Source organism: Grampus griseus (genome assembly GCF_964374135.1).
Source record: "Grampus griseus genome assembly, chromosome: 14".
Lineage (NCBI taxonomy): Eukaryota > Metazoa > Chordata > Mammalia > Artiodactyla > Delphinidae > Grampus > Grampus griseus.
Genome location: NC_139008.1, coordinates 15,627,414 through 15,655,273, shown reverse-complemented (window position 1 = coordinate 15,655,273; position 27,860 = coordinate 15,627,414). Strand labels below are relative to the sequence as shown.

At 48.7% G+C, this 27,860-nt stretch overlaps 2 protein-coding genes across 7 annotated transcripts in view; both read left to right on the top strand.

The window, feature by feature from the left end:
- SRCAP (Snf2 related CREBBP activator protein) overlaps positions 1 to 7,660 on the top strand; it is a gene marked incomplete at its 3' end in the record, with an annotated part of 30,843 nt that extends 23,183 nt beyond the window's left edge. For all 3 annotated transcript variants that reach the window (XM_082669633.1, XM_082669634.1, XM_082669632.1), the window contains 8 exons: positions 46 to 248; positions 2,040 to 2,209; positions 2,359 to 2,555; positions 2,651 to 2,765; positions 2,974 to 3,093; positions 4,432 to 4,626; positions 4,783 to 4,866; positions 4,970 to 7,660. In XM_082669633.1, coding sequence (XP_082525759.1) covers positions 46 to 248; positions 2,040 to 2,209; positions 2,359 to 2,555; positions 2,651 to 2,765; positions 2,974 to 3,093; positions 4,432 to 4,626; positions 4,783 to 4,866; positions 4,970 to 7,660 — 3,775 coding nt within the window. The remainder of the gene's footprint in view (positions 1 to 45; positions 249 to 2,039; positions 2,210 to 2,358; positions 2,556 to 2,650; positions 2,766 to 2,973; positions 3,094 to 4,431; positions 4,627 to 4,782; positions 4,867 to 4,969) is intronic.
- An 840-nt stretch (positions 7,661 to 8,500) lies between these two features.
- LOC309832104 (phosphorylase b kinase gamma catalytic chain, liver/testis isoform) lies at positions 8,501 to 27,826 on the top strand. 4 transcript variants are annotated; one of them, XM_082669647.1, is made up of 11 exons: positions 8,501 to 8,636; positions 9,685 to 9,855; positions 16,446 to 16,558; positions 22,996 to 23,171; positions 23,427 to 23,481; positions 24,511 to 24,576; positions 24,660 to 24,823; positions 26,634 to 26,724; positions 26,820 to 26,973; positions 27,046 to 27,171; positions 27,270 to 27,826. In XM_082669647.1, exons 2-11 carry the CDS (start codon positions 9,688 to 9,690, stop codon positions 27,561 to 27,563), a joined length of 1,407 nt encoding a protein of 468 aa, XP_082525773.1. In that variant the 5' UTR covers positions 8,501 to 8,636; positions 9,685 to 9,687; the 3' UTR covers positions 27,564 to 27,826. The 4 variants fall into 4 exon arrangements, with proteins under 4 accessions (XP_082525773.1, XP_082525772.1, XP_082525771.1 ...); XM_082669645.1 differs by lacking the exons at positions 8,501 to 8,636; positions 9,685 to 9,855 and adding an exon at positions 15,987 to 16,041; XM_082669644.1 differs by lacking the exons at positions 8,501 to 8,636; positions 9,685 to 9,855 and adding an exon at positions 16,040 to 16,114.
- Positions 27,827 to 27,860: the final 34 nt, after the last annotated feature.

Here is a 27,860-nt window from a genome sequence, read left to right as displayed (position 1 = left end):
CCATTCAGAGTTCCATATTTTATACTGCTTGCCTTCTTTTTACAGGTTCATCTTTGTCATGCCTCCTGTGGAGGCACCTCCCCCTTCCTTGCACGCCTGCCACCCACCTCCTTGGCTGGCCCCTCGTCAGGCAGCCTTCCAGGAGCAATTGGCTCGTGAGCTCTGGCCCCGGGCTCGTCCTTTGCACCGTATTGTGTGTAACATGCGTACCCAGTTTCCTGACCTGAGGCTTATCCAGTATGATTGCGGTGAGTTCTTCGGCCAGTGAGGGTCTCTTGACCTCTTTTCTTGTCTTAGCCTGAAGACTGTTACATCAAAGGGATGCTGTACATAAGGTCTCTGTGGATTTCATTAAACATCAGATAGTCTTTTAGGTTATGCTTCTGGGTGAGATGAAGAAATGTAGGCCTCATGATAGATTCTTGGCATTCATGAATTTGACTTTGATGAAAGTTGAAAATGTTTGCTAACTCATTTATTCAGTGATTATTTTGTGAACATGTTACATCATTTGGGATACAATGGCAAATGACATAGCACAGCGTGGAGTTTTCAGATTTATGGGGAAAGGTGTGTGGTGGTATAAGACTGCACAGTAAATAGTAGATTTTGGGGAATTCCCTGGTGGTCCAGTGGTAGGACTCCACGCTTTCACTGCTGAGGGCACAGGTTCCATCCCTGGTTGGGGAATTAAGATCTCGTAAGCCAGGTGGCCAAAAAAAAAAAAAAGTAAATAGTAGATTTTGTCTTGGGGAAAAATTTGAACAAGGATGCTTGCCTTTTGAATAGAATCTTATTGGTTAGAAGAAATTTGGCTGCAGGTAACAGAAAACCAACCAACGGTGACTTAAACCACAAGATCATTTATTGTTTACTAAATGAGAAATGCCGAGAATGGTGGTATATGGCTGGTTCAGCAGCTTAGTGGTATCTTCATGGACCCGGGACTTTACCTACTATCCTTAGCTTTTATCTTTTTATTCTCATGGTTATTTCTTCATGGTCTTAAGATGGCTGCTATAACTCCAGGGAGCACACCAGTGCTCCAGGCAGGAAGCAAGGGGTTGAAATAAAACACTCGCAAGTCTTTCATTTTTTTCTGGGAAAGAAAGCCCTCCCAGTTGACTTTGATTCAAAATTCATTGGCTCAGATTGGGCCATATGCCCATCCTTAGAGTAATCACTGACAAAGGGAAAAAGGAACTGTGGCTTATTTAGAACAATAATGATTCATTTTCTGGGGTTGGTTTGGCGTGTGCCTTCCGTGGGTATCAAGGGATCTCTGCCAGGTGTCCATAGGATTAATCGGGTTCTGTTAACCGAGAATGGCTGTTGGACAGTAGCGAATAGTTTCTGCCACAACTGTGCACAGGTATTTCTATAGTAATATGTTTGTAGATTTCTATAGTAATATGTTCGCAGATTTCTTAGATGTCTTAGAACATAAGAAAGTCAGCAGAATTTTTATTAATATGTGTTCAATAAATATTTTAGTAAAAAGATAATTTTATAACATTTGAAACCATTCAGAATAGGTGAATTGAAAGTCTTTGTTAAAAGTGTTCAAACTGATTGAATCACTATTTTCGTGTTTGATGGGAGGTTAAACTAGATAACCTCATAAGATCCTGCCTCTCTGGTTCTTATCTCAGTGACCTTCCATCCAAGTGAGCTATGACATCAATGGATTTGTTGATGTTTATCTTGTGAATGGCTTGTGCTGCAGCTGGTATAACTCAGTGTAGTACTTGAAGGTCTTTTCTTGCTCATACACCATTGAGGATTTCTTTTTTCCCCCTGAGGGTCTGTATTACCCTGCCCCTAGTTAGACTGAAAGAAGTCAGATCCAAGACAGGAGCAGACTGAAGAGGAAGAACCCTTAAGAGAAGAAAATATATAAAGTTAAATATTTTTGATTCCCCTGGGTTGATCGAAACCCTGGCGTAAAACTTGATCTTTCAACTACACAGGCTTCCAGTGCTGTGTTTTTCCCACTCCAGTTTATAGCTAGCTCCCTGTACCCCTTCATATCTCTTTAGGAAAGTTGCAAACGTTGGCAGTGCTGTTGCGACAGCTCAAGGCGGAGGGCCACCGGGTGCTCATATTCACCCAGATGACCCGAATGCTGGATGTGTTGGAGCAGTTTCTCACCTACCATGGCCACCTCTACTTGCGTCTGGATGGGTCTACTAGAGTTGAACAGAGACAGGTAACCCAGGCATCTCTGGCCCTTAGAGGCTTGCCTCAGCTCTGTCTCCTTTTTCCAGGGTTCAGAGTCCCAGGAGGGGCCCCCACTAAGCCTTGGTGTGTTTTTGGGGATATGTCTCCCAATACTATCTTTTTTTCCTTTTCCTCTAGGCCTTGATGGAACGATTCAATGCAGACAAACGCATATTCTGCTTCATCCTTTCAACTCGGAGTGGGGGTGTGGGCGTGAACCTGACGGGGGCAGACACTGTTGTTTTTTATGACAGCGACTGGAATCCTACCATGGATGCTCAGGCCCAGGATCGCTGTCACCGAATTGGCCAGACCCGAGATGTCCACATATATAGGTATTGCCTAGTCTCCCCTTACCTTACTTTCCCTTTGCTAATAGGGTTTTACTGATGTATTTGGCTGTTTATACATGTCCTTTATCACCCCCTAGGCTTATCAGTGAACGGACAGTGGAAGAGAACATCCTAAAAAAGGCAAACCAGAAGAGAATGTTGGGAGACATGGCAATTGAGGGAGGCAACTTCACCACAGCCTATTTTAAACAGGTACTAAGATCTTCCAGTCTGTGCAAGAGAGAACTGCTATGCCTGTAGGAGTTACTACTGCTTATTAAAAAGGATGCTTTGGCCTCCACAGATCTGCCTCTTCAACTAGTGGTGCTTCTGATACTACTAAGAGCTATCAGCTTCATAGCTATAGATCTGGGACCAACATTCCGTTGGCTCTGACACTTTTCATATGTTCTTTCCAAAGCAGACCATCCGAGAGCTGTTTGATATGCCTCTGGAGGAACCATCTGGCTCATCTATACCCTCTGCCCCTGAAGATGAGGAAGAGACTGTGGCCAGCAAGCAGACCCATATCCTGGAGCAGGTGAAAAAAGAGTGGGCAGGGACTTCACTGGCCATCCAGTGGTTAAGACTCTGTGCTTCCACTGCAGGGGGCACGGGTTCGATCCCTGGTCGGGGAACAAAGATCCCGCCGCAGAAAAAGAGTGGGCAGTCCCTAGAGTAGAGCTAATGGTTGTAGTGTGTGTTGTCTCTCAGTCTTTTGAGTTTGTCCAAGGGGAAAGAACTATTTCTGCTGCTTCCCAGATTACAGTTGGCCTTTGATAGTTGTGAGTAGATTGTTTATTGGTTCACATGATTTCATAGATAGAACACAGGATATGGAGTCCACGGTTCTAGGTTTGAGCTCCAACAGTGCTTCTTTTTTTTTTTTTTTTTTTTTTGCGGTACGCGGGCCTGTCACTGTTGTGGCCTCTCCCGTTGCGGAGCACAGGCTCCGGACACGCAGGCTCAGCGGCCATGGCTCACGGGCCCAGCCGCTCCGCGGCACGTGGGATCCTCCCGGACCGGGGCACGAACCCGTGTCCCCTCCATCGGCAGGTGGACTCTCAACCACTGCACCACCAGGGAAGCCCCAACAGTGCTTCTTAATAGTGTTCATTAAGCCACATCCATTTAATCTTCTGAGCCTCACTTCCGACTTTTCTGAAATGCTCAATTAGAAGGAAGTAACTGAAGGTTAAATAGCATAGTGGATGTAAGAAGTGCTTTGTATATGGTGTAAAACTCTCATTTCCCAAACATTAATGCATACTGGAATCACTTGGAAGGCTTTGAAAAAGATTGATTCCTGAGTCCCATCTCACAGTCTACTTAAATCATGATTTTGAGTGGTGAGGTCTGGGCATTTGTATTTTTTCAGAAGTAGACAGATGTTTGGGAACTGTAGATGTGGATTATCATGGAGAAATTTTCCCCTACCAAGTGCCTTCCTCTCATGCTCTAGGCTACTTCCCTCAGTGACTTTGCTGTGATCTCCCTGGATATTCATCTCAGGGGAATGATCATATGTTAACCTGTTGTCATGAGGCATCTCAGCGCAAAAAAGAATTGTGGATTATTTTGTATTCACCACTTCTGGGATTGCTTTTTTAAAGAGATTTGAGGCTTACTTGAATGGAAAGTAAGTGGAACTAGAGGTCTCTAAAACAGTTATTTTGTCCCTGGTGGCTCTCCTGGTTGAATCTGTTCCATTCTTTGTGGACCACTGTGTTGCTTTGGTAATTTTGGGGGCCCAGAAGAGAGTTGAGTTCTGATGTAAATCTGGTTTGGTGTAAACGTGGCCTCAAACATTTGCCAGAATCAAATCACAGGATGTAAAGTTCTTTAATTCTCATGGTTATTCTTCCCCACACCCTCATAGGCATTGTGTCGGGCAGAGGATGAAGAGGATATCCGTGCGGCCACCCAGGCCAAGGCTGAACAGGTGGCTGAGCTTGCAGAATTCAATGAGAATGATGGGTTTCCTGCTGCTGACGGAGAGGAGGCTGGTCGGCCTGGGGCTGAAGATGAGGAGATGTCCCGGGCTGAGCAGGAAATTGCTGCCCTTGTAGAACAGGTCTGTGTTGGATCCACTAGTTCTCAACCTCACCCTCCACAACTCCTTCCTCTGGACTCTGCGACCTTCTTTCTGTCTTCTCTGGTGAAAATAATCAAGGGTGATGGGCCCTGGGCACCAGGTCCCTATGTTCATCATCGCTGCTCTTCCCCACAGCTGACCCCCATTGAGCGCTATGCCATGAAATTCCTGGAAGCCTCACTGGAGGAGGTGAGCCGAGAGGAGCTCAAGCAGGCAGAAGTGAGTATGGGGGTGGGGATAGAAGTGCAAAGTGGCTGCTTTCTACCCACTCCCCATGCCTCTTGCCTCCCTCTGACCACTCATTGGGCTCTGTTTTTGGTAGGAGCAAGTGGAAGCTGCCCGCAAGGACCTGGACCAAGCGAAGGAGGAGGTGTTCCGCCTACCCCAGGAGGAGGAGGAGGGGCCAGGGGCTGGGGATGAGGTTTCCTGTGGGACTGGTGGAGGCAGCCACCGGCGCAGTAAGAAGGCCAAGGCCCCCGAAAGGCCAGGGACTCGCGTCAGTGAGCGTCTTCGTGGAGCCCGGGCTGAAACTCAAGGGGCAAACCACACTCCTGTCACATCCACGCATCACCCCCGCAGCACCTCCACACCCCCCCGCTGCAGCCCTGCCAGGGACCGAGTTCCCCGGCCAGCGCCTAGGCCTCGACCCACTCCAGCTTCAGCTCCTGCTGCAATTCCTGCCCCAGTCCCTGCCCCAATCTCTGCCCCAATCCCCATTTCAGCCCCAAATCCAATAACCATGCTTCCTGTCCATATCTTGCCTTCTCCCCCTCTTCCTTCTGCACAGATTCCTCCTTCTTGTTCTTCTGCCTGTACCCCTCCTCCTGCCTGTACCCCTCCACCAGCTCATACCCCACCTCCAGCCCAAACTTCTCTCTTAACTCCTTCCTCCCCTCTCTTGCTTGGTCTACCTTCTGTGCCCATTTCCCCACCAGTCACCAACCTCCCCTTGGGCATGGGGCCTGAGGCAGAGCTGTGTGCACAAGCAATGGCATCTACTGAGTCCCTGGAGCTGGCTGATATGGCCAGTTCCGAGACTTCCCCAATTACTCTTGTGCCCCCTAAGGATCTGTTGCCAGTTGCTGTTGAGATCCTGCCTATGTCAGAGAAGAACCTATCTCTCACCTCTTCTGCACCTAGCCCAAACCTGGCAGCTGGCAGCGTCCCCAACGGTCAAGAGCAGGAGGTGCCCGAGCCTGCTGAGGCGACCATCCTCTCAGTGCTGCCTGATGGTGAGGAAGTGGCCACGTGTCTGAGTGAGAGCAATAGGCTGGAGCTCCCACCCTCAGCAGCATCTGATGAGCTACTTCAGGAGCCACTGGAGGCTGACAAGAACTCAGAAGAGCTGGTGGAAGCCCAGACCCCAACGTCTACCCCAGAGAAACCACAGGAACTTGTTTCAGCTGAGGCCGCAGCCCCGTCAACCTCATCCTCAGCCACCTCCACACCTGAGGGTCCTTCGCCTGCCCGGCCCCCTCGGCGTCGCACCAGTGCCGATGTAGAAATTAGGGGTCAGGGGGCTGGTCGGCCAGGGCAGCCTCCAGGTCCCAAAGTGCTTCGCAAGCTGCCAGGACGGCTAGTGACCGTGGTAGAGGAAAAGGAACTGGTGAGGCGGCGGCGACAGCAGCGGGGAACTGCCAGCACCCTAGTGCCTGGGGTCTCTGAGACTGGTGCCAGCCCGGGAAGCCCATCTACCCGCAGCATGTCGGGGCCAGAATCCTCACCTCCCACCAGTGGTCCCTGTGAAGCTGCTCCCCCATCCACACTGCCCACCCCAACCCAGCAGCCCTTCATAGCTCGCCGTCACATTGAGCTGGGGCTGACTGGTGGGGGCAGCCCAGAAAATGGAGAAGGGGCACTACTTGCCATCACCCCTCCTGCTGTGAAACGTCGCAGGGGGAGGCCCCCCAAGAAGAACAGGTCTCCAGCAGATGCTGGGCGAGGGGTGGATGAGGCACCTTCATCCACCTCTAAGGGAAAAACCAGTGGGGCTGACTCAGTCCCTGGGGCTGAGACCCTTATTGTTGCGGAGCCTGTCCTGGCACCCCAGCTTATTCCTGGGCCCCAGCCTCTTGGACCCCAGCCAGTTCATAGACCCGAGCCTGTCATCCTATCACCTGTGGAGAAAAGAAGGCGTGGGCGGCCCCCTAAGGCCCGAGATTTGCCCATTCCTGGGACCATTTCCTCTCCAGGGGATGGCAGCTTAGAGAGCCGGACACAGCCACTCCCGATACCGCCACCCCTGCCACCGCTCCCACCACTCCTAGCCTGTCCCACTGCTACTGTCGCCAACACTGTCACCACTCTCACCATTTCAACATCCCCACCCAAGCGGAAGCGGGGCCGACCTCCCAAGAATCCACCGTCACCTCGGCCCAGCCAGCTCCCTGTCTTGGACCGCGACAGCTCTCCTGTCCTTGAGAGCTGTGGATTGGGGAAGCAGCGGCAACCCCAGGGCCAGGGGGAGAGTGAGGGTAGTTCATCTGATGAGGATGGAAGCCGCCCCCTCACCCGCCTGGCCCGCTTACGTCTTGAAGCAGAAGGAATGAGGGGACGAAAGAGTGAAGGGTCCATGGTAGTGGCTGTAATTCAGGATGATCTGGATTTAGCGGATAGTGGGCCAGGCGGGTTAGAATTGACACCTCCCGTGGTCTCATTGGCTCCAAAACTGCGTTCGACCCGGCTGCGTCCAGGGTCTCTAGTGCCCCCACTAGAGACTGAGAAGGTGCCTCGCAAACGGGCAGGGGCCCCAGTTGGCTGTGGTCCTGGGCTGGCAAAGCGGAGCCGCCTGCAGCCCCCAAGTCCCCTGGGGCCTGAGGGTTCAGTAGAGGAGTCTGAGGCTGAAGCCTCAGGTGAGGAGGAGGAAGGGGATGGGACCCCACGGCGCCGGCCTGGCCCCCGCCGGCTTGGTGGGGCCACCAACCAAGGGGACCAGCGTATCTTGCGCAGCAGCGCCCCTTCCCACTTGGCTGGCCCTACCATTAGTCACAGAGGCCGTAAAGCCAAGACGTGAGTGGGCTGCCCCCCTTCACCTAGGCTTTCTGCCATGGCCCCTCTCCCTCCATGACCAGGCCTGACTCTGTTAACCACTACTTGAAGTCTTTTGAGGGGGGAATCCTCCAGGGAGACATAGGGGCCTTCTCCCTTCTTTCCACCAAAGTAGGGGGTAGGCAACTGGTTGTCATGGAAACGGGGCTCTTCACATATCCCCTTCCCTTCCACCCCACATGGCTGGGCAGTGTTAAGGGTGGCAAGATAGTCTTTGTCCCCACCCCCTTGTACTTGATTTCCCCAGCTATCTTTCACAGCCCCCCACCCTTAGGGGAAGGGGGAGGGGCTTCTCTACAATGAGTTTTTTTCTTTTTTTCTTTTTTTTTTTTTTTAAGAAGAAAAAAATAATAAACTTAGTTTCTGTATGAGCATCCGCGTAAGGAGGCTTCTGATTTTCTGGTCTGGTGGAGGGTTGGGTGGGAACTTGGGTATCAGTTTTCTCTTCTCTCTTGCTCTTGCTAAGACACTAGTACCCGATCTCTAACTCAGAATTATGTATCTTTGAGGCAGAAATCTCCACGCAAGAAGAGGGAAGAATGGCAAATCTTATCTGGTAGGGTACCTTTCCCTAAAGTTTCAATTTTAAGTCATTCAGACTCATACTTTTCCTCTCCTCCCTTCTATTCCCTTGGTTGCTGGACTTTCCTTGGGAGCTATCTGATGCCTCAGACTTTTCCCTGCTTTAATCCCTCTTGCTCAGGTGCTTTCACTCCCTTTCCAGAAGGCAGGCATTCTACCTCCAGTTACTCCATCTAGCCAGACTGGTTTGAATCAGCCACACCCCCTTCCGAGCTTCTGGGGCTCTTCGGATGGTGGCTGGCCACTCAACCCCACCCCTGGGCTTGGCTTGGAGCCCTGAGTCAGCTCCATCTCCACCCAAGCCAAATCAAACCTGAGGCAGGAGCCGAAACTCACAGTTCCTCAAGGCCTATAGCCAGGTAAGAGTCCCCATTTGTTTTTACATGTTCTCTGACCTCAATTCCCTGGACCCTCTCCTTGTGTTCTCCCCTGATGACTGTACTGTGTTTATCTCATCTCAGTTCTTTCCTCACATCCATTATCCTGCAGCTTTGTGGCACATATCATTCTTGGCTCTTGTCTCTTCTTTTTAACCTTTCCTATCCTTTGTTACTTGTGTTCTGAGAACTGCACATGTTTTCATTTTGTCTAGGGTGAAGGGGAATGGTTGGGGATGAAGGTAGAAAGGCAGTTTGATGCCAGGGCTCTGAGGGCTTGGGAAATAGGGAGATGAGAAATGATTAGGGCATCATTATGCAGGTTTCTGTGTGGCTTATGAGGTCATTCGGACTCAGTGTTAATCTGATTGTGTTGTATGACCCGGGTTAAATGGAGAGAGGAGGTGGAAGGGAGTCAGCATAGCAAGGGAGGCTCTGATTTGGGGAGGGTGAGGTGTTTCTGAAGTTGAGTTTCCTCAGCTACAAAGAGAGCTTAGATGGGTACTTTTCCCCTACTTTCCCCCATCCCCAGCACTGTGTTTTCACATGAAATGGTTGATATCCTTAAAGTGGAGTAGAGGACCTAGGATGCCATTCTCTGATTCCTCCTTAATATTTGAGGGCAGCCTCTAAGGAACTTCAGGGCCCTTTGAAATACAGTTTAAAATCACTGAATTGGGTAGTCTCAGACTCCTAGCAGTTTTTGAGATTCTGTGTTTTTCTACTGCCTCTCAGCATGCACCTGTCATTTTGCTTTTCCCCACTTGCCAAAACAGTAAGTAAAACAGATAATGCTACATTGACACCAGCTTGCCTTTAAAGACTGGGAACCTTAGGCTGAGGAAAAAGGATTCCAGACACACATTTCCTCTCAGTCTATGAGTCACTAGGGGAATTCCCCAGGTAAGGCAGCATTTCTGAGAGTTCGACTAGGCCATGACATGATCAGAGAGGCGGGTAGAGTCTGAGCAAGACTCTACCAGGGGTTCAGTTGTTGGGCTTACAAGTATCTTGACTATATCGCCTACAGGTGATGGAGGACGAGGAGAAGGCAGTGGAGAGCTTGGTGAGCAACACGGAAGCTGCTCGTTCTCCATCCCCCATTCGCTGCTGCTCGCTCCGCCTCCGCTACTTGGCAGCTACTAGCATTATATGTGGCTGCTCTTGCCTGGGAGTCGTGGCCCTTGTGTTTGCCATCAAGGTGAGGAAAGCAATTCCTATGGAAGCAGGGGTGTGGGTGTAGTAAGGCAATGGTTCTGTATACCCGATCTATCTATATTGATCAAACAGTTAATAAGTACCTGCCAGAGCCTGGCTGTGGGCCTGGTGCCAGAAATAGGAATAAGACATGGTTCCTGCCGTCAAAGGGCCCACAGTCTAGCAAAAGAGATGGCTGTGAAAATGGGTAACTATTAATGGAATACAGCTCATCAGTACTATGATAGAGGAAGCACAGTGTATTCCAGGAGCTATGTATGTGTATATATATGTATGTAAGTACATGTATGTGTATAATAGAGTAGGTGAACAGGAAAGGCATCCTAAGGGAGTAAAAAGAAAGTAATCTTAAAGGATGAGTGAATAAGGGTAAAAGCGCATTCCAGGCGAAGGGAGCACAGGCAGCCTATACAAAGGCAACCTGGACTATTAGTTCAGCGTGAATGAACCAGTAAGGAACAGTGAGAGATGAAGCCAGAGGATCTAGATTCCCAAGAGCCTCCAGTGCTGTGCTTAGGAGTTTCAGCTTTATCTGGGAAGTACTGGGGAGCCTTTCAAGGATTTTTGCAAAGGAGAATGACATGGTCAGATTTGTGTTGTAGTTAAGGTCCACTCTCAAGGCCTATAAAGAGGATGAATGGGAAGGGGCAAGACTCGGGGCAGCCGAGCAGTAACTAGAACAATCTATAGGAGTTCGGAAGAAGCTATGAAGTTTTTGAGAGGGCTTCACCATTTCAAAACATCTAACAGAAACCTCATGTGTACCTTTCGGAATTTCCTCGACCCTAGCTGTATTTTTATCAGAAACTGTTTTCTTATCGTCATAATTTCTGGATTTCATTAGGGCAAAATCATAAAAAGAATCCTTAATGAAAAAGAGGAGGCTCTTTGGGCTAATGAGAACGGAGTGTTGTTTGGTTCGACATGAGTGAAATACTCCAAGATTGGTCACTGTTTCTTGCCAAGGATTCCAAATTCTGAATGAATCTGAAATGAGTAGAAAAGAATGGGGAATAAAATGAAAAGTATTTTTCCATACGTGATCTTCTGAGCAAAACAAAAGCCATCCTGAAAAGGAGGCAGAGCAGAGTGGGTACCTTACTTTGCGGTTGAGACATGAGAGTTAGAAACTGGAAAGGGAGGTGGAGGATTTGGGTGTGAGATTTTGAGCCAAGACGAGGATGTAGGATTGGAGTGGGGCAGAGGGCATTTTGGGGCAGAAGCAGGGGGAGAACCTAACCAAAAACCTGCCCCCACAGGCGGAAGAGCGGCATAAGGCAGGCCGGTTGGAGGAGGCAGTGCACTGGGGGGCCCGGGCCCGGAGGTTCATCCTGGCCAGCTTTGCCGTCTGGCTTGCTGTCCTTGTTCTGGGCCCGCTGCTTCTATGGCTGCTCTCCTACGCCATCGCCCAGGCTGAGTGACCCTAGCTGGCCTTTGCTGAGAGTCAGCCGAGACATCCTGAATCCTGCAATGCGGCATTGCTAGGGTCTGGTGCCAACAATGGTACTTCCTGGCTGGAAGGATGGTGCCTCTCTCAAAGGGCTTTGGAAGAGAGAGGCAGCAGCTGAGACTGATGAGGGGAGGTCAGCCTGCTCTGTTCTTTCAGTGCCCACCATCCCCTATTGCCCCCAATCTCCTCCATCCTAGGGGCCTCTAGGAGGTGGGATTGAAGCCCAGGCCTGATTTTATTAGTATTTGTTTTGTAATAAAAGTCTTTTTTAGTGGCGAAATGCTCCTGTCTAATTGTTCTTCCCCTGCTTTTCCCTGGGCCCTTAGTGAGAGCCAGACTGGACATCTGACTGATGGGAGAAGCCTGCATCTCCCCTTACCTAGGGGCTTCAAGAGGAGGAAAGGATTTTTTTCCCCCTTTTCCTTCTTCTTCTGGAAGTTTCCCTTCTTGGAAAGACCCAAACTTCTCCCTTACCTATCAACAGAGACCCTTAGGCCACAGAGGAAAAGTCGTAGCAGCAGCTACTAGTTATTGAGTGCTTACTATATTCCAGGCTGTGTGCTAAGCATTTTATATTTCTTAATTTCTTCAGTCCTCAAAATCACTCAATAGTAGGTACTACTGTTTTTATTTTATAGTTGAGGAAACAGGCACAGATTATCCAAGGTCACACAGCTAGTAAGTGGCAGAGCTGGAATTCAACCTAGACAGTTAGTTCCAGAGCTGAGAGAGCAGTGAAAGGATTGGATAATAGCAACCACCACCCTGTATGTAGAAACTTGTATGATTATGATGAATTTTCATATCCTTTATCTTGGGCCTTGTGATAATATTTTAAACATTTTTAAAATTGTGAGGTACACAAAGCAAAATATCCAAAACAGAATAGACAGCTCAATAAGTTAACACAAAGAAAACATCTGAAAAACCACCATTCAGTCAATGTAACCAATTTAACATTGCCAGCACTCCAAAGCCTCCTTTATACCCCTCCCAATCACTACACCTTCGTTTCTTCCCACAGGTAACTTTCTGTTTGTTACCCACAAGTATTCTGACTTCTAACAATGTAGTTTAGTTTTGCCTGCATTTGAACACTATATAAATGGAATCATATGTATTCTTTTTATGTCTTGCTTCTTTTACTTAACATTGCTTGTGAGATTGATCAATATTTGGTGTAGCTGTAGTTTTCATTACTGTATAGTATTCCATTATATGACTATATTACAATTTACCGATTTTCTGTTAGTGGACTTTTGGAATGTTTCCCATTAGGATATTATGAATCATGCTGCTTTGGACATTCTTGTACATGTTCTTTGAAGTACATGTACCCTGGGAATGAAATTTTGGGGTGATTTCACCAGCAGAGAGACCAACAGAGCACCTAAAGGAATTAGAGATGTTGCACAATGAAGATTAAAGGGGAAGGAGGGGCACATGATGGTTGTTTTCAGTGTTCCAGAGTGTTTCAGGAAGGAAAAGTGAAGGGAATCCATTGTTGGTCCAGAGGTTAGAACTACAACAATGGGTAGAAGCCATATAAACAGCAGTGGTTCTGAACCTTGACTTCACAATGGAACCTCCTGGGGAGCCTTAAAAAGTAACTTATGCCTGAGCTTTACCACCCACCCCCCCGAGATTCTGATTTAATTTGTGTGAGGTGCTGCCTGGGCATCAGGATAACTCATTTTAGAGAGATTTTTTACAAAAAATTTTTAAAGCTAGTATTTGATTAATTAGCAGCTTCAGTTTACTAGAATATCCCATTTCCCCAAACTGATTACATGAGGTCTTGCTATTTTTTAACTCCTTATTTTGAAAAAATTTCAAATCTATAGAACAATAACAGTACAATGAACTCATGTGTACTCTTACCTAGATTTATAATGTTTAACTTCACCACATTTGCTTTATATCTTTCTAAATATACATAATTGTTACTGCTGAATCATTTGAGGGTAAGTTGAAGGCCCTTCATCTCTAAATACCTCATGATCTATATCTCCTAAGAACAAGGATATTCTCTCACATAACTACAGTACAATTATATAATTCAGAGAAGTTAACATCAGTACAATATTATCTTCTAATATATAGTCCATATTCAAACTTGCCAGTTGTCCCAATAATGTCCTGTATAGCAATTTCTGCTTTAGGGTCCAGTGTGGGAACACTTACTGCATTTAGTTTGTCATATCTCTTTAGCATTCTTCAATTTTTAGTAGGTCCTCATCCTTTCTTTTTTTGTCTTTCATGACATTTTTGAGGTGAGGCCATTTGTAGAATGTCTCTCAGTTTGGGTTCTTATGACTGAATTCAGGTTATGCATTTTTGGCTAAAATATTACATAAGCTGTATGTCCTCAATACATCACATCGAGAGGCATATGTCAATTTGCCCTTTTACTGGTGGAGGTAACATTGACAACTTGATTTTAAGGTAGTGTCTGTCAGATTTCTGCAGAGGTAAAGATACTTTTTTTCCTTTGTAATTAAAAAGTTATCTGTATAGGGACTTCCCTGGTGGCGCAGTGCTTAAGAATCCGCCTGCCAATGCAGGGGACACGGGTTCAAGCCCTGGTCTGGGAAGATCCCACATGCCGCGGAGCAACTAAGCCCGTGCGCCACAACTACTGAGCCTGCATGCTGCAACTACTGAAGCCTGCAAGCCTAGAGTCCATGCTCTGCAACAAGAGAAGCCACCACAGTGTGAAGCCCACGCACCGCAATGAAGAGTAGCCCCTGCTCACCACAACCAGAGAAAGCCCGTGCGCAGCAACGAAGACCCAATGCAGACAAAAATAAAATAAATAAATCTACCAAAAAAAAAAAGTTACCTGTATAAATACCTCAGCAAATTTTTACCAGTAACTTTAATGTCCATTTTGCCCAAGTCAGTTATTCTGAGGCTTACAAAATGTTGATGTTTTAACTTTATCATTCTTTCTATACTTATTAGTTGGCATTCTACTATAAAGAAGATCTTTTTCTCTTTCATTTATTTATTTACAATTTTTAGTGTCAGTATGGTCTCAGATTGTTTTTAAATTCAATTTGTTATACCCATTACTGTCATTAGCCTTCTTAAATTGTTTTGTTGAGGTATAATTTACCTACAGTAAAGTACACAGATCTTATGTGTGCCGAATGGTGAATGTTTTTACATGAACACACCTGTGTAATCACCACCTAGGTGAATAGAACATTTCTAGTACATCAGAAGGCTCCCTCATAGCCCTCTCAGTCTCATTATCCTTTTTGTCCCTGATTTCAACCTGGTTCTTGTGTTTAAGTCCCCATCTTACTTCACTTGCTTTCTGGCACAAATTATTCCAGGCTCATCTTGTACTTTCTCTGCTCCAGCCTGGGAATTGGCCATTTCTCCCAAGGAGCCCTGGTTTCTTTTATTGAGGACTGTTACTTTGAAATCAGTATCTAGACACTAGCTATGCTCACTCTACTGGGACATTATTGCTTCTAGGCCCTTTCAGAGGTTAGAGCTAGAAAATATCAAATTTTATCTATCTTAAGTCATTTCTTAAAATCATACCTCCAATTTCAATCAATCATAAGGTGCTCTCCTTTCCCTATTCCAAATTCCATATTCCCACAGTAAGAATCTAGGCCGCCAACTACATCAATCTTTATTGACTTGCTCAATTTCAAAATAATTATCCCATTATGCTACCAAACAACAAGTCTACTAAGTACAAGATTTCTTTGCAACTATTTTGTCTTTAGATTAATGGTATAAGGTCAAAGTACTCTGTTAAAAAGTTACTTGGATTCGTTTTTCTCCTCTTACATGCTTGCAATCCCAAAGTGACATTTCTAAGATAGAAGATTAAATGAATTCATTCTCTGCCTCCTGGAACACAACCTCCACAAGGGTAGGGACCTTATTTTTTTTCATTGCTATTAGTCTAACTCTTAGACGCTCAACAAATATTTGTTGAATGAGTAAGTGAATGCCAGGGTTGAGCTGTGCACTGAGAATATTTATGAAGTGAGTCGCTCCTGGCAGAATCTCATAAACTGGTAGGCTTCGAACAAAGTGTGATATTCCCCAAGGCTTTCGGGAGGTGGTAGTGGAAGACTGGGAAAATGTATAACCCCAGATGGTGAGCACTAGGGCTTTGGAGGTATTCAAGAGTCGGAGCAGCCACAGGACGACAAAGCCTCTTCTGCCTGACGGGCCGTGGCTCGTACAAGTTCGTACCAAGTAGCCAAGTTGAGGTCCAAGCTGCATGCTCTGCCCCTCAAAGCAGGCGCTTTGGACTAGGCTGCTAATATTTTTAAAAGCCGAATTGAGATAGGGATTCTGAGAGACTGAGGGGACCATGCCCAAGTCCGGGAGTCGAAGGCGCAGCGAGTCCCGTGTCCCAGGTACCCGGAGGTCACACTTACCGTTAAATCTAACTTCCGGGTCCCGTTCCAGGCCTCCAGCCCCACTGGTCAATAAGCTCCGCCCCCTGCTGGCCCCAGCAGATGCCGTGCCCTGATTGGCCGTATCTGAAGCCCCGCCCTAGCGTCGCAACCTCAGGTAACTCCGAGCTCCAACTTCCGCGCCAGCCTCGGGACTCTCGGCTTCTTATTGGACTACCAGTTTCCAATCGGAAGGGTTTTTGAACCTCAGTCTTCGGGTGGCGCTGGCCATTGGCGGACAGAATGGGGGCGGGGCCTGAGGTCGTCGCCGGCACTGCCTGTGGATAAGGTAAGGGACTAGAGGCGAACCCGGCGACAAGGAGGCATCGCGTCGACTCTGACTTCTCTCCCCGCCCCCGCGGGTGAGCCCGCGCGAGACCCCGCGCCCCCTCCCAGCGCCCGCCCAAGTGCGCCTGCGCAGCAACAGCCACCAGCCCGACTGCCCCTTCCCCTCTTCCTCCGCACCTTTTCCCTTCCTCTCCCCCGCCCCCCTCCCTGCCTTGCCATCCCGTCCCGACCCCTAAGGCCCTTTCGTGGGGTCTCCCTAGTCCCTGTCCTTCCCCCACCCCGTCCCCATCCCACAGGATCCTGGCTCCCCAGCCGCAAGGGCTGCGCCTCTGCGAGCCGCGATGTTCGTCTTCTCAGAGCCTGTGGGCCTCCCTGCCTTCACTGCCCTCCGTTTCCTCCACACAGGCCCCCACCTACTTCAAAATGACGCTAGACGTGGGGCCGGAGGATGAGCTGCCCGACTGGGCTGCGGCCAAGGAGTTTTACCAGAAGTACGACCCTAAGGACGTCATTGGCAGGTGAGCCCACGGCAGGGAAACAGAGGTCCAGAGAGGTCAGGTCCTAGCCAGGGTACACAGTTCCCTCTGAGGGCTGAAGAGTTCTAAATGAGAAGGGTCAGTGGTGAGTGGAGGAACATTTGGTGACTAGCCTCTTACTCTGGGTCAACCCCCATTTTTTCACGAATTCATTCATTTATGTGTTCAACAAACATAATTCAAGCACCTACTGGGTGCCAGACACAAAGATAAACATGGGGAGTGTAGAAGAGATGTTTATGCCTTGGAGGTACTCCCAAGTGATGTGACTGAAGGAGACACATGAACATATAAAAAGTATCAGGCTGTGTAAAAAGTGCTGCTGGGTCTCAGAAAACCACATCTTCCCAGAAGTGGTGATATTTGGGTCTTGAAGGATGAGTAGGAGTTCAGCACACACCAAATAGAAGGAAGCCGTCACCTGTAGAGGCAGTGGCCGATACATTTATTCATCAAGGTTTCCTAAGCATGTACAATGTGCTGGGTGCACTGTGCTAGGCACTGGAGATGTAAGACCCACACCTTAACATCTTACAAGATTTCTGTTCTCCTGGAGTTTATGTTCCAGTGGTAGAGAGAGACAATAGACACGAAAACAAGTTAAAGTTCATTGTAAGTGCTAGGGAGAAAATAAATAGGGTGGAACAAGAGTAATTAATGGAGCTGAGACTTGGACGATGAGAATGAACAGATCATGAGCTGAGGCAGGATATATTCCAGGCAGAGGGAACTGCCGTGTTCAAAGGCTCAGCATAGGAAAGGGCCTATTCAAGCAACAGATAGAAGATCATAGTGACTAGAATGTTGTAAGAGTGGGAAAAGGTGGAGGAAATTAAGTTGGAGAGGTAAATAGAGGTTGGATTATGTAGAGCCTTGGGCCAGGATAAGGAATTTTTTAAAAAATAAATTTATTTATTTATTTATTATTTATTTTTGGCTGTGTTGGGTCTTCGTTGCTGCCTCGGGCTTTTCTCTAGTTGCGGCGAGTGGGGGCTACTCTTCGTTGCGGTGCACGGGCTTCTCATCGCAGTGGCTTCCCTTGTTGCGGAGCACAGGCTATAGGCACCTGGGCTTCAGTAGTTGTGGCTTGTGGGCTCTAGAGCGCAGGCTCAGTAGTTGTGGTGCACGGGCCCAGTTGCTCCACGGCATGTGGGGTCTTCCTGGACCAGGGCTCGAACCTGTGTCCCCTGCATTGGCAGGCGGATTCTTAACCACTGCGCTACCAGTGAAGTTCCAGGAATTTTTTTTTTAAGATTTTTTTTGATGCGGACCATCTTTAAATTCTTTACTGATTGTTACAATATTGCTTCTGTTTTATGTTTTGGTTTTTTGGCCGCAAGGCACGTGGGATCCTAGCTCCCCAGGGATCGAACCCGCACCCCCTGCATTGGAAGGCAAAGTCTTAACCACTGGACTGCCAGGGAATTCCCTAGGGTAAGGAATGTAAAGTTTACTCTGGTGATACTGGTGGTTTCCAGTAGGGTAGTAATATGGTCTGATTTACATTTCTGTGATTTGGGGCCTAGGAACTTAACCTTTCTATGCCTCAAAGTGTCTCCATTGTAAATGAGAGAATTAAAAAAAGAGCCTACCTTGTAGGTTGCTGTGAGGACAGAAAGAGTTAATATGGTACTCTTAGGACACGTCCTGGCACATGGTGAGTGCTTAATACAGGTGTGTTGCTACATTTAAAAAAGATCATTCTGGCTCTTATGTGGAGAGTAGATAGGAGAGGGGCAAGAATGGAAGCATAGAGACCAGATAGGAAGCTATTGATTCATTCAGGCTAGAGATGGTGATGGTTTAGAATAGAGTGGTAGTGGTAGAGATGGAGAGAAGTGGATAATTTAGGTGATGGCCTGAAGGGAGACTTGATACAATTTCCTGAAGGATTGGATATGGACCACAAGGGAAAGGGAAGAAAACAAGAATAAATTCTAAGGTTTGGATTTGAGTGCTTGAGTACCATTTACTGAAATGAAGAAGACTGGGGAAGATCAGTCTGGAGGGAGGTGTGAGCAAGTCAAGAGTTCCACCAACTGGAGCTGTCCAGTGGGCATGTGAGTCTGGAACTCAAGCAAGAGCGCTGGGCTAGAGCTGTTAACTTGGGAGGCATCAGCATATAGATAGTAGTTGGCAAGAGAAATGTGAAGTAGTGAAAGAGACCTAGGCTCAGACTGTGGGGCATGTCACCATTAAAGAGTTAGAGCAGGAGGAGCCAGCAAGGGGAACTATAGAGATGCCATCTGTGAGTTAGAAAGAAAAACACAAGAGCATGTTTGGGACTTCCCTGGTGTTTAGTGGTTAAGAATCTCCCTGCCAGTGCAGGGGACATGGGTTCAATCCCTGGTCCAGGAAGATCCCATATGCCACAGAGCAATGAAGCCCGTGCGCCACAACTACTGAGCCTGCATTCTAGAGCCCGTGAGCCACAACTGCTGAGCCCACATGCCACAACTAGTGAAGCCCGTGCGCCTAGAAAGCCCGCGCGCAGCAACGAAGACCCAATGCAGCCAAAAATAAATTAATAAATTATTTTTTTTAAAAACCCACCAACTTTAAAAAAAAGGAAGAGTATGTTTCTGGAAGGTTGGCATGGTCTGCTGTGACACATGCTGCTGAGGCCAGGAAATCCAATGGTGGTGTGACCGTTAGATTTGTTCAGACTCCTTTTAGATAGCACATGGAGATGTCAAAAAGGTTGTTGGAATCAGGAATTCTGGAGAGAAATCAAGGCTTGAGACAGCGTAGCAGGAAGCATTTGCACATAGTTGGTATTTAAAGCCCCTGGGGGGAATTCCCTGCGGTCTAGTGGTTAGGACTCTGTGCTTCCACTGAAGGGGGCATGGATTTGATCCCTGGTCAGGGGACTAAGATCCCACATGCCGCGCATGGCGTGACCAAAATTAAAAAAAAAAAAACAAAACTCCTGGGTCTGGTTGGAGGTCACAGGGAAGAGAGAATATTGGGAAAAGAAGAGAGCTGAGATCCAAGTCCTGAGATGCTACAAGGTTTCAGGACCAGGTGAGGGAAGATGCACTGAGGCTAGGAAGAGCCCTTAGGTAAAAACAGTGGTTCCACTGCCAAGGGCACAGAAGGACCAGTTTTGAAGAAGGCAGATCAGAGAGTAGGGTCCTTATCATTTCATTCCAAGATTACTGTGGTAGCATCATCCCTCGTCTCTCTCTTCTACCTTTTCCCTCTTGTTTTTCCTGCACACTCTAACTAAATTACTTTTTCCAGAGTACCAATTTCAGACCTGAAGCTTTAAAAGAGCTTGACACATTCTGGAAATTGGTGACAAGTTATAAGTCATGAAACAAAGGTTGAAGAGCAGGGTTATAGCCAGGGATGAGGCTGAAAAGAGACTAAGAAGTTGGTGAAGGCCTTGAGTGACAGATGAAGGAATTTGGATTTGATTTTTATCTTGTAATTAATAGGGAGGCAGTATGGAAAGAAAACAAGAATTTTGAATGCATTCCACAGGTAACTGTAAGGTTGAAAGTATTAGGTATCATTTAAAAAGAGGACAGTTGCTTTAGGGGTACTGCTGAGGAATGAGGGGACACAGAACTTAGTAAAGAATTTAAACAGGGAAGTTTTTAAGCAGTGAATGACACGATTGGGGCTGTTTTAAGAAGCTAGTTCTCAAAGCAGTGTGGCAGATGGGTGGCAGTGGTTGAGATTAGCAGCAGGGAGATCAGTTAGGAGGCCATTGTGGTGGTGGGGTTGGAGTACTAGGAAACAGATTTGAGAGATAATACAGGATGGGCTGGACTGGTTGGATGTTGTAGATTGTGAAGGAGAGGGCGAAGCCAAGAATGGCACCAGGGTTTCTAGTTTGGGAGTCGGATTGAATGGCATTGCTATTAACTGAGATCAGGAATTGAGGAGCTAGTGTTGGGAAGATGAAGTGTTCAGTGGTCATGATGACAGTGAGAGGTCTCTAGGACCCTTGGGAAGCAATTTATTCAGTAAGATGTGTTGGCCTGACATCTAGGGGAGTTCCCTGGTGGCCTAGTGGTTAGGTTTCCGGGCTTTCACTGCCATGGTCCGAGTTCAATCCCTGGTCGAGGAACTGAGATCTCGCAAGCTGTGTGGTGCAGCCAAAAATAAAAAAAAAAAAAAGGCAGGGGGGGTGGGGTAGACATCTCGGCATGAATGTTGAAGTCGTGGAGGTGGATAAGATTACTGAGAGTGTATATAGCCTGAGAACAGGGCCAAGGATGGGATCCTGGGGAAGTCTTAACATTTAAGGGGTGGGCAGAGAACAAGGTACTGGGGTGCATCAGTAGGAAGAGTTTGGACTTTGAGTCTGAACACCCAGGTTTCCCATGTAGATAGTCATGACACATAGTAGGAAGGCTTAATTAAAAGGGAACGCTCCTACAGGTAGGGGCTTCCCTGGTGGCGCAGTGGTTGAGAATCCACCTGCCAATGCAGGGGACATGGGTTCGAGCCCTGGTCCGGGAAGATCCCATGTGCCAAGGAGCAACTAAGCCCATGTGCCACAACTACTGAGCCTGCTCTCTAGAGCCCGCGAGCCACAGCTACTGAAGCCCGCCTGCCTAGAGCCCATGCTCCGCAACAAGAGAAGCTACTGCGGTGAGAAGCCCGCGCACCGCAATGAAGAGTAGCCCCCGCTCACCTCAACTAGAGAACTTCGCGCATAGCAACGAAGACCCAATGCAGCCAAAAAAAAAAAAAAAAGGGGAATTCTCCTACAGTTAACATGCTATAGGATACCAGCGAAGGGAGTGGTCCCTCCCTCCTGGAGAATAAACAAAGAATTGGTAGACGCAGCATTCATTTTGGGCCTTAAAGCGGGGATTCTTTGCTTTATGGCTTCAAAGGATCTTTGACCACCCCCGCCGCCCTGAAATAATAAAAATGTTGGATATATGTGGCAGAGGTCTCCAGCTTTCCACAAATTCTCAGAGGTTCATTAAAAGATGAGTAATAATTAGACCAGGGACCTCGAACTCAGGTGCCCTTAGTAGTTGGGCAGAAAATGAAAACTGTGAAGTGGCCAAGAGTAAAAGAGTAGGAAGTGGTGGGCTTCCCTGGTGGCGCAGTGGTTGAGAGTCCGCCTGCCGATGCAGGGGACGCGGGTTCGAGCCCCAGTCTGAGAAGATCCCACATGCCGCGGAGCAGCTGGGCCCGTGAGCCATGGCCACTGAGCCTGCGCGTCCGCGTCCGGAGCCTATGCTCCACAACGGGAGAGGCCACAACAGTGAGAGGCCCGCGTACTGCAAAAAAAAAAAAAAGAGTAGGAAGTGGTGAGCATTGTGGCAGCTGGAGCGTTCTTGTTCCAGCTAAGATATGTGAATTCAGATTTGTAAATAACAATGCACTGACCACAGTGTAATATATCTGTGGGCTGTGTTTGCCTGGAGGGTCAATGGTTTGCATCCACTGATTGAACCAGAGATGTGGATGACAGGCATTTCCAGCAAAAGGAGTTATATAAAGGCAAGGAGGCCCTGGGAGCACGGCAGTGAGGTTATGTGAATGGCATCCAGGGAACCAGCATGCGAAATGTGGTATGAGGTCAGATCCTGGAGAGATTTTCACCTTAGCCTGAAATACTTGTAGGGTCACACGGAGTTGGTGACAGAGCCAAGCAAGGAAATCCCTGTCTAGGACTTTGTCTTTTTTTCGGCCGTGCCATGCGGCTTGTGTAATCTTAGTTCCCCGACCAGGGATTGAACCCGAGCCCTCTGCAGTGGAAGAGTGGAGTCCTAACCACTGGACCACATGGAATTCCCTAGGACTTTGTCTTTACAAAGCCAAATGGGCTTTCCTCTCTCTACCTCATTAACACCTTTCAGCATCCCTTCAAGATATTGTTGGCTACGTTTCAGAGCAGGTGAAGTGGAAGCCCAGAGACCTTATGTCAGTGGGTCACTTGGAGGTTAATTAGTGACAGATTTGGGGCCTAAACCAAGATCTCCTACTTCTCAACTTTGGTCTTCTGGTCAGTGGCCCAGTATTTATTTGGAGCCTCCTTCGCTTGAGGTATTGTAGGGGAACTTTGGGATTTAGATGGGGTAACCGTGGAAGTGGGTAAAATCTGGAGGAAGCCTTCCCACTTTCTCCTTGTGGGGTTCTAGGGCAAGGGGCAGGTTCTGGGGCCCAGTGCCTAGGCTCACCCATGGAGGGAGTGGCAGAGACTGGAACCCAGGACCCCTGCCTGCCTGCCTTATGAGCTTTGTGTTGCACATTGCTGGATACCCAGGTTGCTTGCTGATGCTGCTGTGAAGCTCCTGCAGGCCAGGGTGAGCTCCTTGGGAGTTCACCCTGTTGTCTAAATGGGTTTCCAGAGTCTGGTGTAGTGGGTGTGAGGCTGCCAAGGCCCTACTCTGCGTGGAAATGAGAGAGCAGGAGGCCCTGACTTGCGCGTTGTCTGACTCTGGCAGAGGAGTGAGCTCTGTAGTCCGCCGTTGCGTTCATCGAGTTACTGGCCGGGAGTTTGCGGTGAAGATCATGGAGGTGACAGCTGAGCGGCTGAGTCCTGAGCAGCTGGAGGAGGTGCGAGAAGCCACGCGGCGAGAGACACACATCCTTCGCCAGGTCGCCGGCCACCCCCACATCAGTGAGGCTGCATTCCCTGCTCCTGTTAGCCCTGCCCACAGCCCACTTCCCCCAGCACTGCCTCCATGCCTCTGCTCCCTTAGTCCTGGCTCCGCTGCACCTCAAAGTGTGGCCAGCCTTTGGGTCCCTACTGCCTCCTTTGGTTCTCCTTCCTTCCCAGTAACAGCCCACTGCTGCCTCAGGGTGGAAAAGGCCCTTTAATGTGCATCTGCTCCTTTCCATCTCTGTCTCTCTGCCTTTCTGCCTCTTTCCCCAGTCACTCTCATCGATTCCTACGAGTCTTCTAGCTTCATGTTCCTGGTGTTTGACCTGTGAGTATCTCCCAGCCCCAATCAAGAAGCCTCCTCCTCACCTCCATGCATGGCCACAGCCTTACAGCACAGTGGGCTGAAGACCACCCTGCTCACACCTTCCTCTGCTCCTGCTCAGGCCTGCCTGCCAGCTCAGGGCTCTGGCCCTTCTCCCTAGGTGCCCAGATTGAGGCAAGTTCTTCAAGAGTCATAGTGACCAGCTAAGTACAAAGGGTCTTCATGAGACCCTGTTTTAGGAGGAGAGTGTTTATTCGTGAGCTGACCACATGTAAATAGACTCTCCCTCACCAGTCTCCCAGTGTTTAACACCCTCCACTGGAGTCTCTGTCTGCCCATCAGTTCTTTTTCTGGTCGGTCTAAAGCTGAATGTCAGATATTATACAGTGCTATAATGCAAACCAGTTGCAAAGGTACTTCAAAAGAGAATGGTTTGGATACCAGATGTTTAAGAGAGGCCCTTGGAAGAAATTTACAAAGTCTTCAGACAAGAAATGACCCTCTGCAAAAGTCGAGGGGAAGTGGGAAGTGTCTGTTACACCACATGCAACTTTGCAGAACCTGGTGTGTGCTTTATTTCAAGGATTGATGCAGAGTTGCAATTATAACCTCAGTTTTAAAAGACAAGATAAAATAAGCAAAATTCAAAGTAAAGTCCCATTCAACTTTCTTGCTACTATTAACTGGAAAATTTTGGTCCGTGGTCTAAATAGATTCACTTCAGAAGGCGTTTTGTGAGTGTATTCTCAGATAACACAGACTTCCTGTAAATGATTATTATCATAAGGCACTTATTCTTGCTAAAATAGCCCCCTTGTGGCACAGTGCAGATATTTCGACGGCCAACCCATTGGGCCAAAGTGCCCCTGACACCCGGTTCACTCTTGGAGTGCTCTGTCTCGAGACCCTTTCATTTGTCTACAGAGGGATCTCTTTACTGGCCTCTTCCGTGGTATTTTCTGTGAGCACTGGCTTCTTTTCTCAGCCGCCACTGTGAGGTGCACCTATCTCCCAACCCCTCCTATCCCTTAGGATGCGGAAGGGAGAGCTGTTTGACTATCTCACAGAGAAGGTGGCCCTCTCAGAAAAGGAAACCAGGTAATGGGTGAGCCTGCAACCCCTGGGATGAGCAGGGGGTGGGGCGGGACAGGGAGAAGCAAAGGAGACTGTGCCTCCCTCAGGTCCATCATGAGGTCTCTGCTGGAAGCAGTGAGCTTTCTCCACGCCAACAACATTGTACACCGAGACCTGAAGCCTGAGAATATTCTCCTAGATGACAATATGCAGATCCGACTGTCAGATTTTGGGTTCTCCTGCCACTTGGAACCTGACGAGAAGCTTCGAGGTGAGGGGACCTGGTACCCTGAGAGGCTTGGGAGGGAAAGAGGCTCAGGCCTGGGGCTGGTTGGCTGGGTCTGAGAACTGGGTCCCAAGTACCAAGGAAAGGAAGGTCAGTGAGCACTTGCCAGGTCCCCACTGGGTGCAGAGCCTCGTGTGCAAATCAGTGTGGGCTTCCTGACCTGGAGGCAGACAAGTGAGCAGATCATGGCACGCAGCAGGCAAGGGGCCATGCCAGGAAGCCAGGAAGGAGTACCTGATTCAGCTGTAGGGACCCACAGAGGAAGGGGCTCGGACCTCGGCCTGGGGAGGCTGGGCTTGTCACAGGAGGAAAAAGAGGGGGCGAGGGATAGCAGGGCTCAGCTGTGCCTTTGGGGTCTGGCAGAGGCAGGTCCACAGTGTGCTGCTTAGGTGCTATGAGGAGTCTGGTGTGGCGCGACAGCCCTTCTCACCTCGTGCCCACACATTTGTTGTGAAAACCATTTCTAGTGCAAGTGGAAAACTAAACAAAGTTCAACTGTGAGACTCCTCAGAGCCTTTAATATACTACTTCCTCTCCTTCAGTGGCTCTGCATTGGACTTACTAATAGCTAACATTCACTGGGCACTTATTGTGAGTAAGGCACCACGCTGAGTCTACATGGCTTATTTCTCTAGATCCTCTCAACAGCTCTGAAATAGTATTTGTGTCTCTATTTTATAGGTGGGCTTAATGAGGTGAGGTGACTTGCCCAAGGTCACATAGGTGTGATTTGAACTTGGGCAGTATGACTCCAGAGTTCATGGTCTTAATCTGTGGACTTACACATCTTCCAGATGCTGTGCTTTGTGTCCCTTTGGGCTGCCACATACACTTCCCTATTCTGCATCATTTTTGCCCCTGCCCACTCCAGCCTCTCCCTTGGCTTGGATAATTCAGCTTTTACTTTAAAGTTCTATGTCAGGTTAGAGCCCTTGGTTTTTGCTCTTATATCTCCCCCACTTCATGATACATGTCTTACTCTGTTATTTGTTTGCTTTCTGGTAGGTGGTGAGCTTGGTAAGGGCACATCAAATTCGCCACTGTGTCTAGTGTGGTGCTTGGCACATGGTAGGCGTTCAGTAAATAGTTTGACTTGGAATGAATTTCCCCAGAGAAATTCAGTTTCTCAATTCAGGCCTATTAAGATCTCTTCGAAGTGTGCCATGGATCACAGTTTGGAAATTGCTGAGATGGAAGACTTGGTGCCAGAAGAAACTAAAAATACAGGCTTAGATCAAGTCATGGAGGGCTCTGTGCTGTAGGAGTCTAGACTTGATCCTGAGGCCATGATGGGAAGCCAGGGAAGGGTTTTAAACAAACAATTTACCCAGAATGTGCCTTAAGAAATCCCATATTCCTACTCATTCCCCTTGGTTGAGTGGTGGTTCCACTAACTGCAGTAGAGATTATAGGAGGAGGAATAGATTTGGGCAGAAAGGAATGCAGAAAAGATTTAAGTTTTGTTTTCTATGTGTGTATATATGTAAAAACGTGGTAAAAAGTTGTGTGAGGATTGGGTTGGCTGGAGGGTTGGGGGAGGCAAGTGATACAGTTGGATAGCACCTTTAAGTCAATCTAAAAATCGGGTTTTCCCAGGAAGGCCACCAGGAGCCTTGGTGGGTCCTTGAATTGTTCAGCAGGGCTAGGGTCTAATACCGAGACTTCGCAGAAGGCAGGCAGGAGCAGAATGGGAACACTTGGGGCTCTGGTGGTGTTGAGGCTCCAGCAGAGGTCTGGTGTTAAGGGTCCTTGAGGGGGCTGTGACATCCCATCAATCTCAGGCCTCTCTCCCCAGAGTTGTGTGGGACTCCAGGGTATCTAGCACCAGAGATCCTTAAGTGCTCCATGGATGAAACCCACCCAGGCTACGGCAAGGAGGTCGATCTGTGAGTTTCTGGTCTCCCCCTTCCCTCCTCCTTTGTGTAATGTCCTTCAACACATTCGCTCACCTAGTCCTCCCTGACTGTGGTCTCTTTCTCAGCTGGGCCTGTGGGGTGATCTTGTTCACACTCCTGGCTGGCTCGCCACCATTCTGGCACCGACGCCAGATCCTGATGTTACGCATGATCATGGAGGGCCAGTACCAGTTTAGTTCACCTGAGTGGGATGACCGTTCTGACACTGTGAAAGACCTGGTGAGCTGGGGCCATGAGAGGGCAAGGAGGGAGGCCCAAGAGCTGCCCTTCATGCTCTGGCATTTCCCGTAGATCTCGAGGCTGCTGCAGGTGGATCCTGAGGAGCGCCTGACAGCTGAGCAAGCCCTACAGCACCCATTCTTTGAGCGCTGTGAAGGCAGCCAACCCTGGAACCTCAGCCCCCGCCAGCGGTTCCGGGTAAGCCTGAGAGTGTCAGGGTGTGGGCCTGCTCCTCTGTCCCATGATTTTTCTTTTGGTGGATGTGCCCGTGGAGCTCACACTGCCCCCTTTCCCAGGTGGCAGTGTGGACAGTGCTGGCTGCTGGACGGGTGGCCTTAAGCACCCACCGTGTACGGCCGCTGACCAAGAGTGCACTGTTGAGGGACCCTTATGCGCTGCGGCCAGTGCGGCGCCTCATTGACAGCTGTGCCTTCCGGCTCTATGGACACTGGGTGAAGAAGGGTGAGCAGCAGAACCGGGCAGCCCTCTTCCAGCACCGGCCCCCAGGGCCTTTATCCATGATGGGCCCTGAAGAGGAGGGGGACTCAGCTACTATCACTGAAGATGAGGCCATGATGGTGCTGGGCTAGTACTTCAGCCCTGAGGAATCCCAGGAAGCAGAACTCTCCAGGAGGAGGATTTTTATCATTCCAGCCCCTCTGGGCTATGGCCTCAGGCCCCCATGCCTGGCCAGGCCCGCCACTGATCAAAGTATCATAGAGACCAGCCCTGTACACCTACCCACACTGGCCAGGGCTTTGAGATCAGAGCTGAAGAGGAAGAGAGCCACCCAGAGTGCCATGCCTGGCCTTATCCATGCTGCCTGTGCCACGTATGCAATAAAATCTGCTACACGCCAGGGAGAGCCAGCGTCCTGTGTCTGGTGC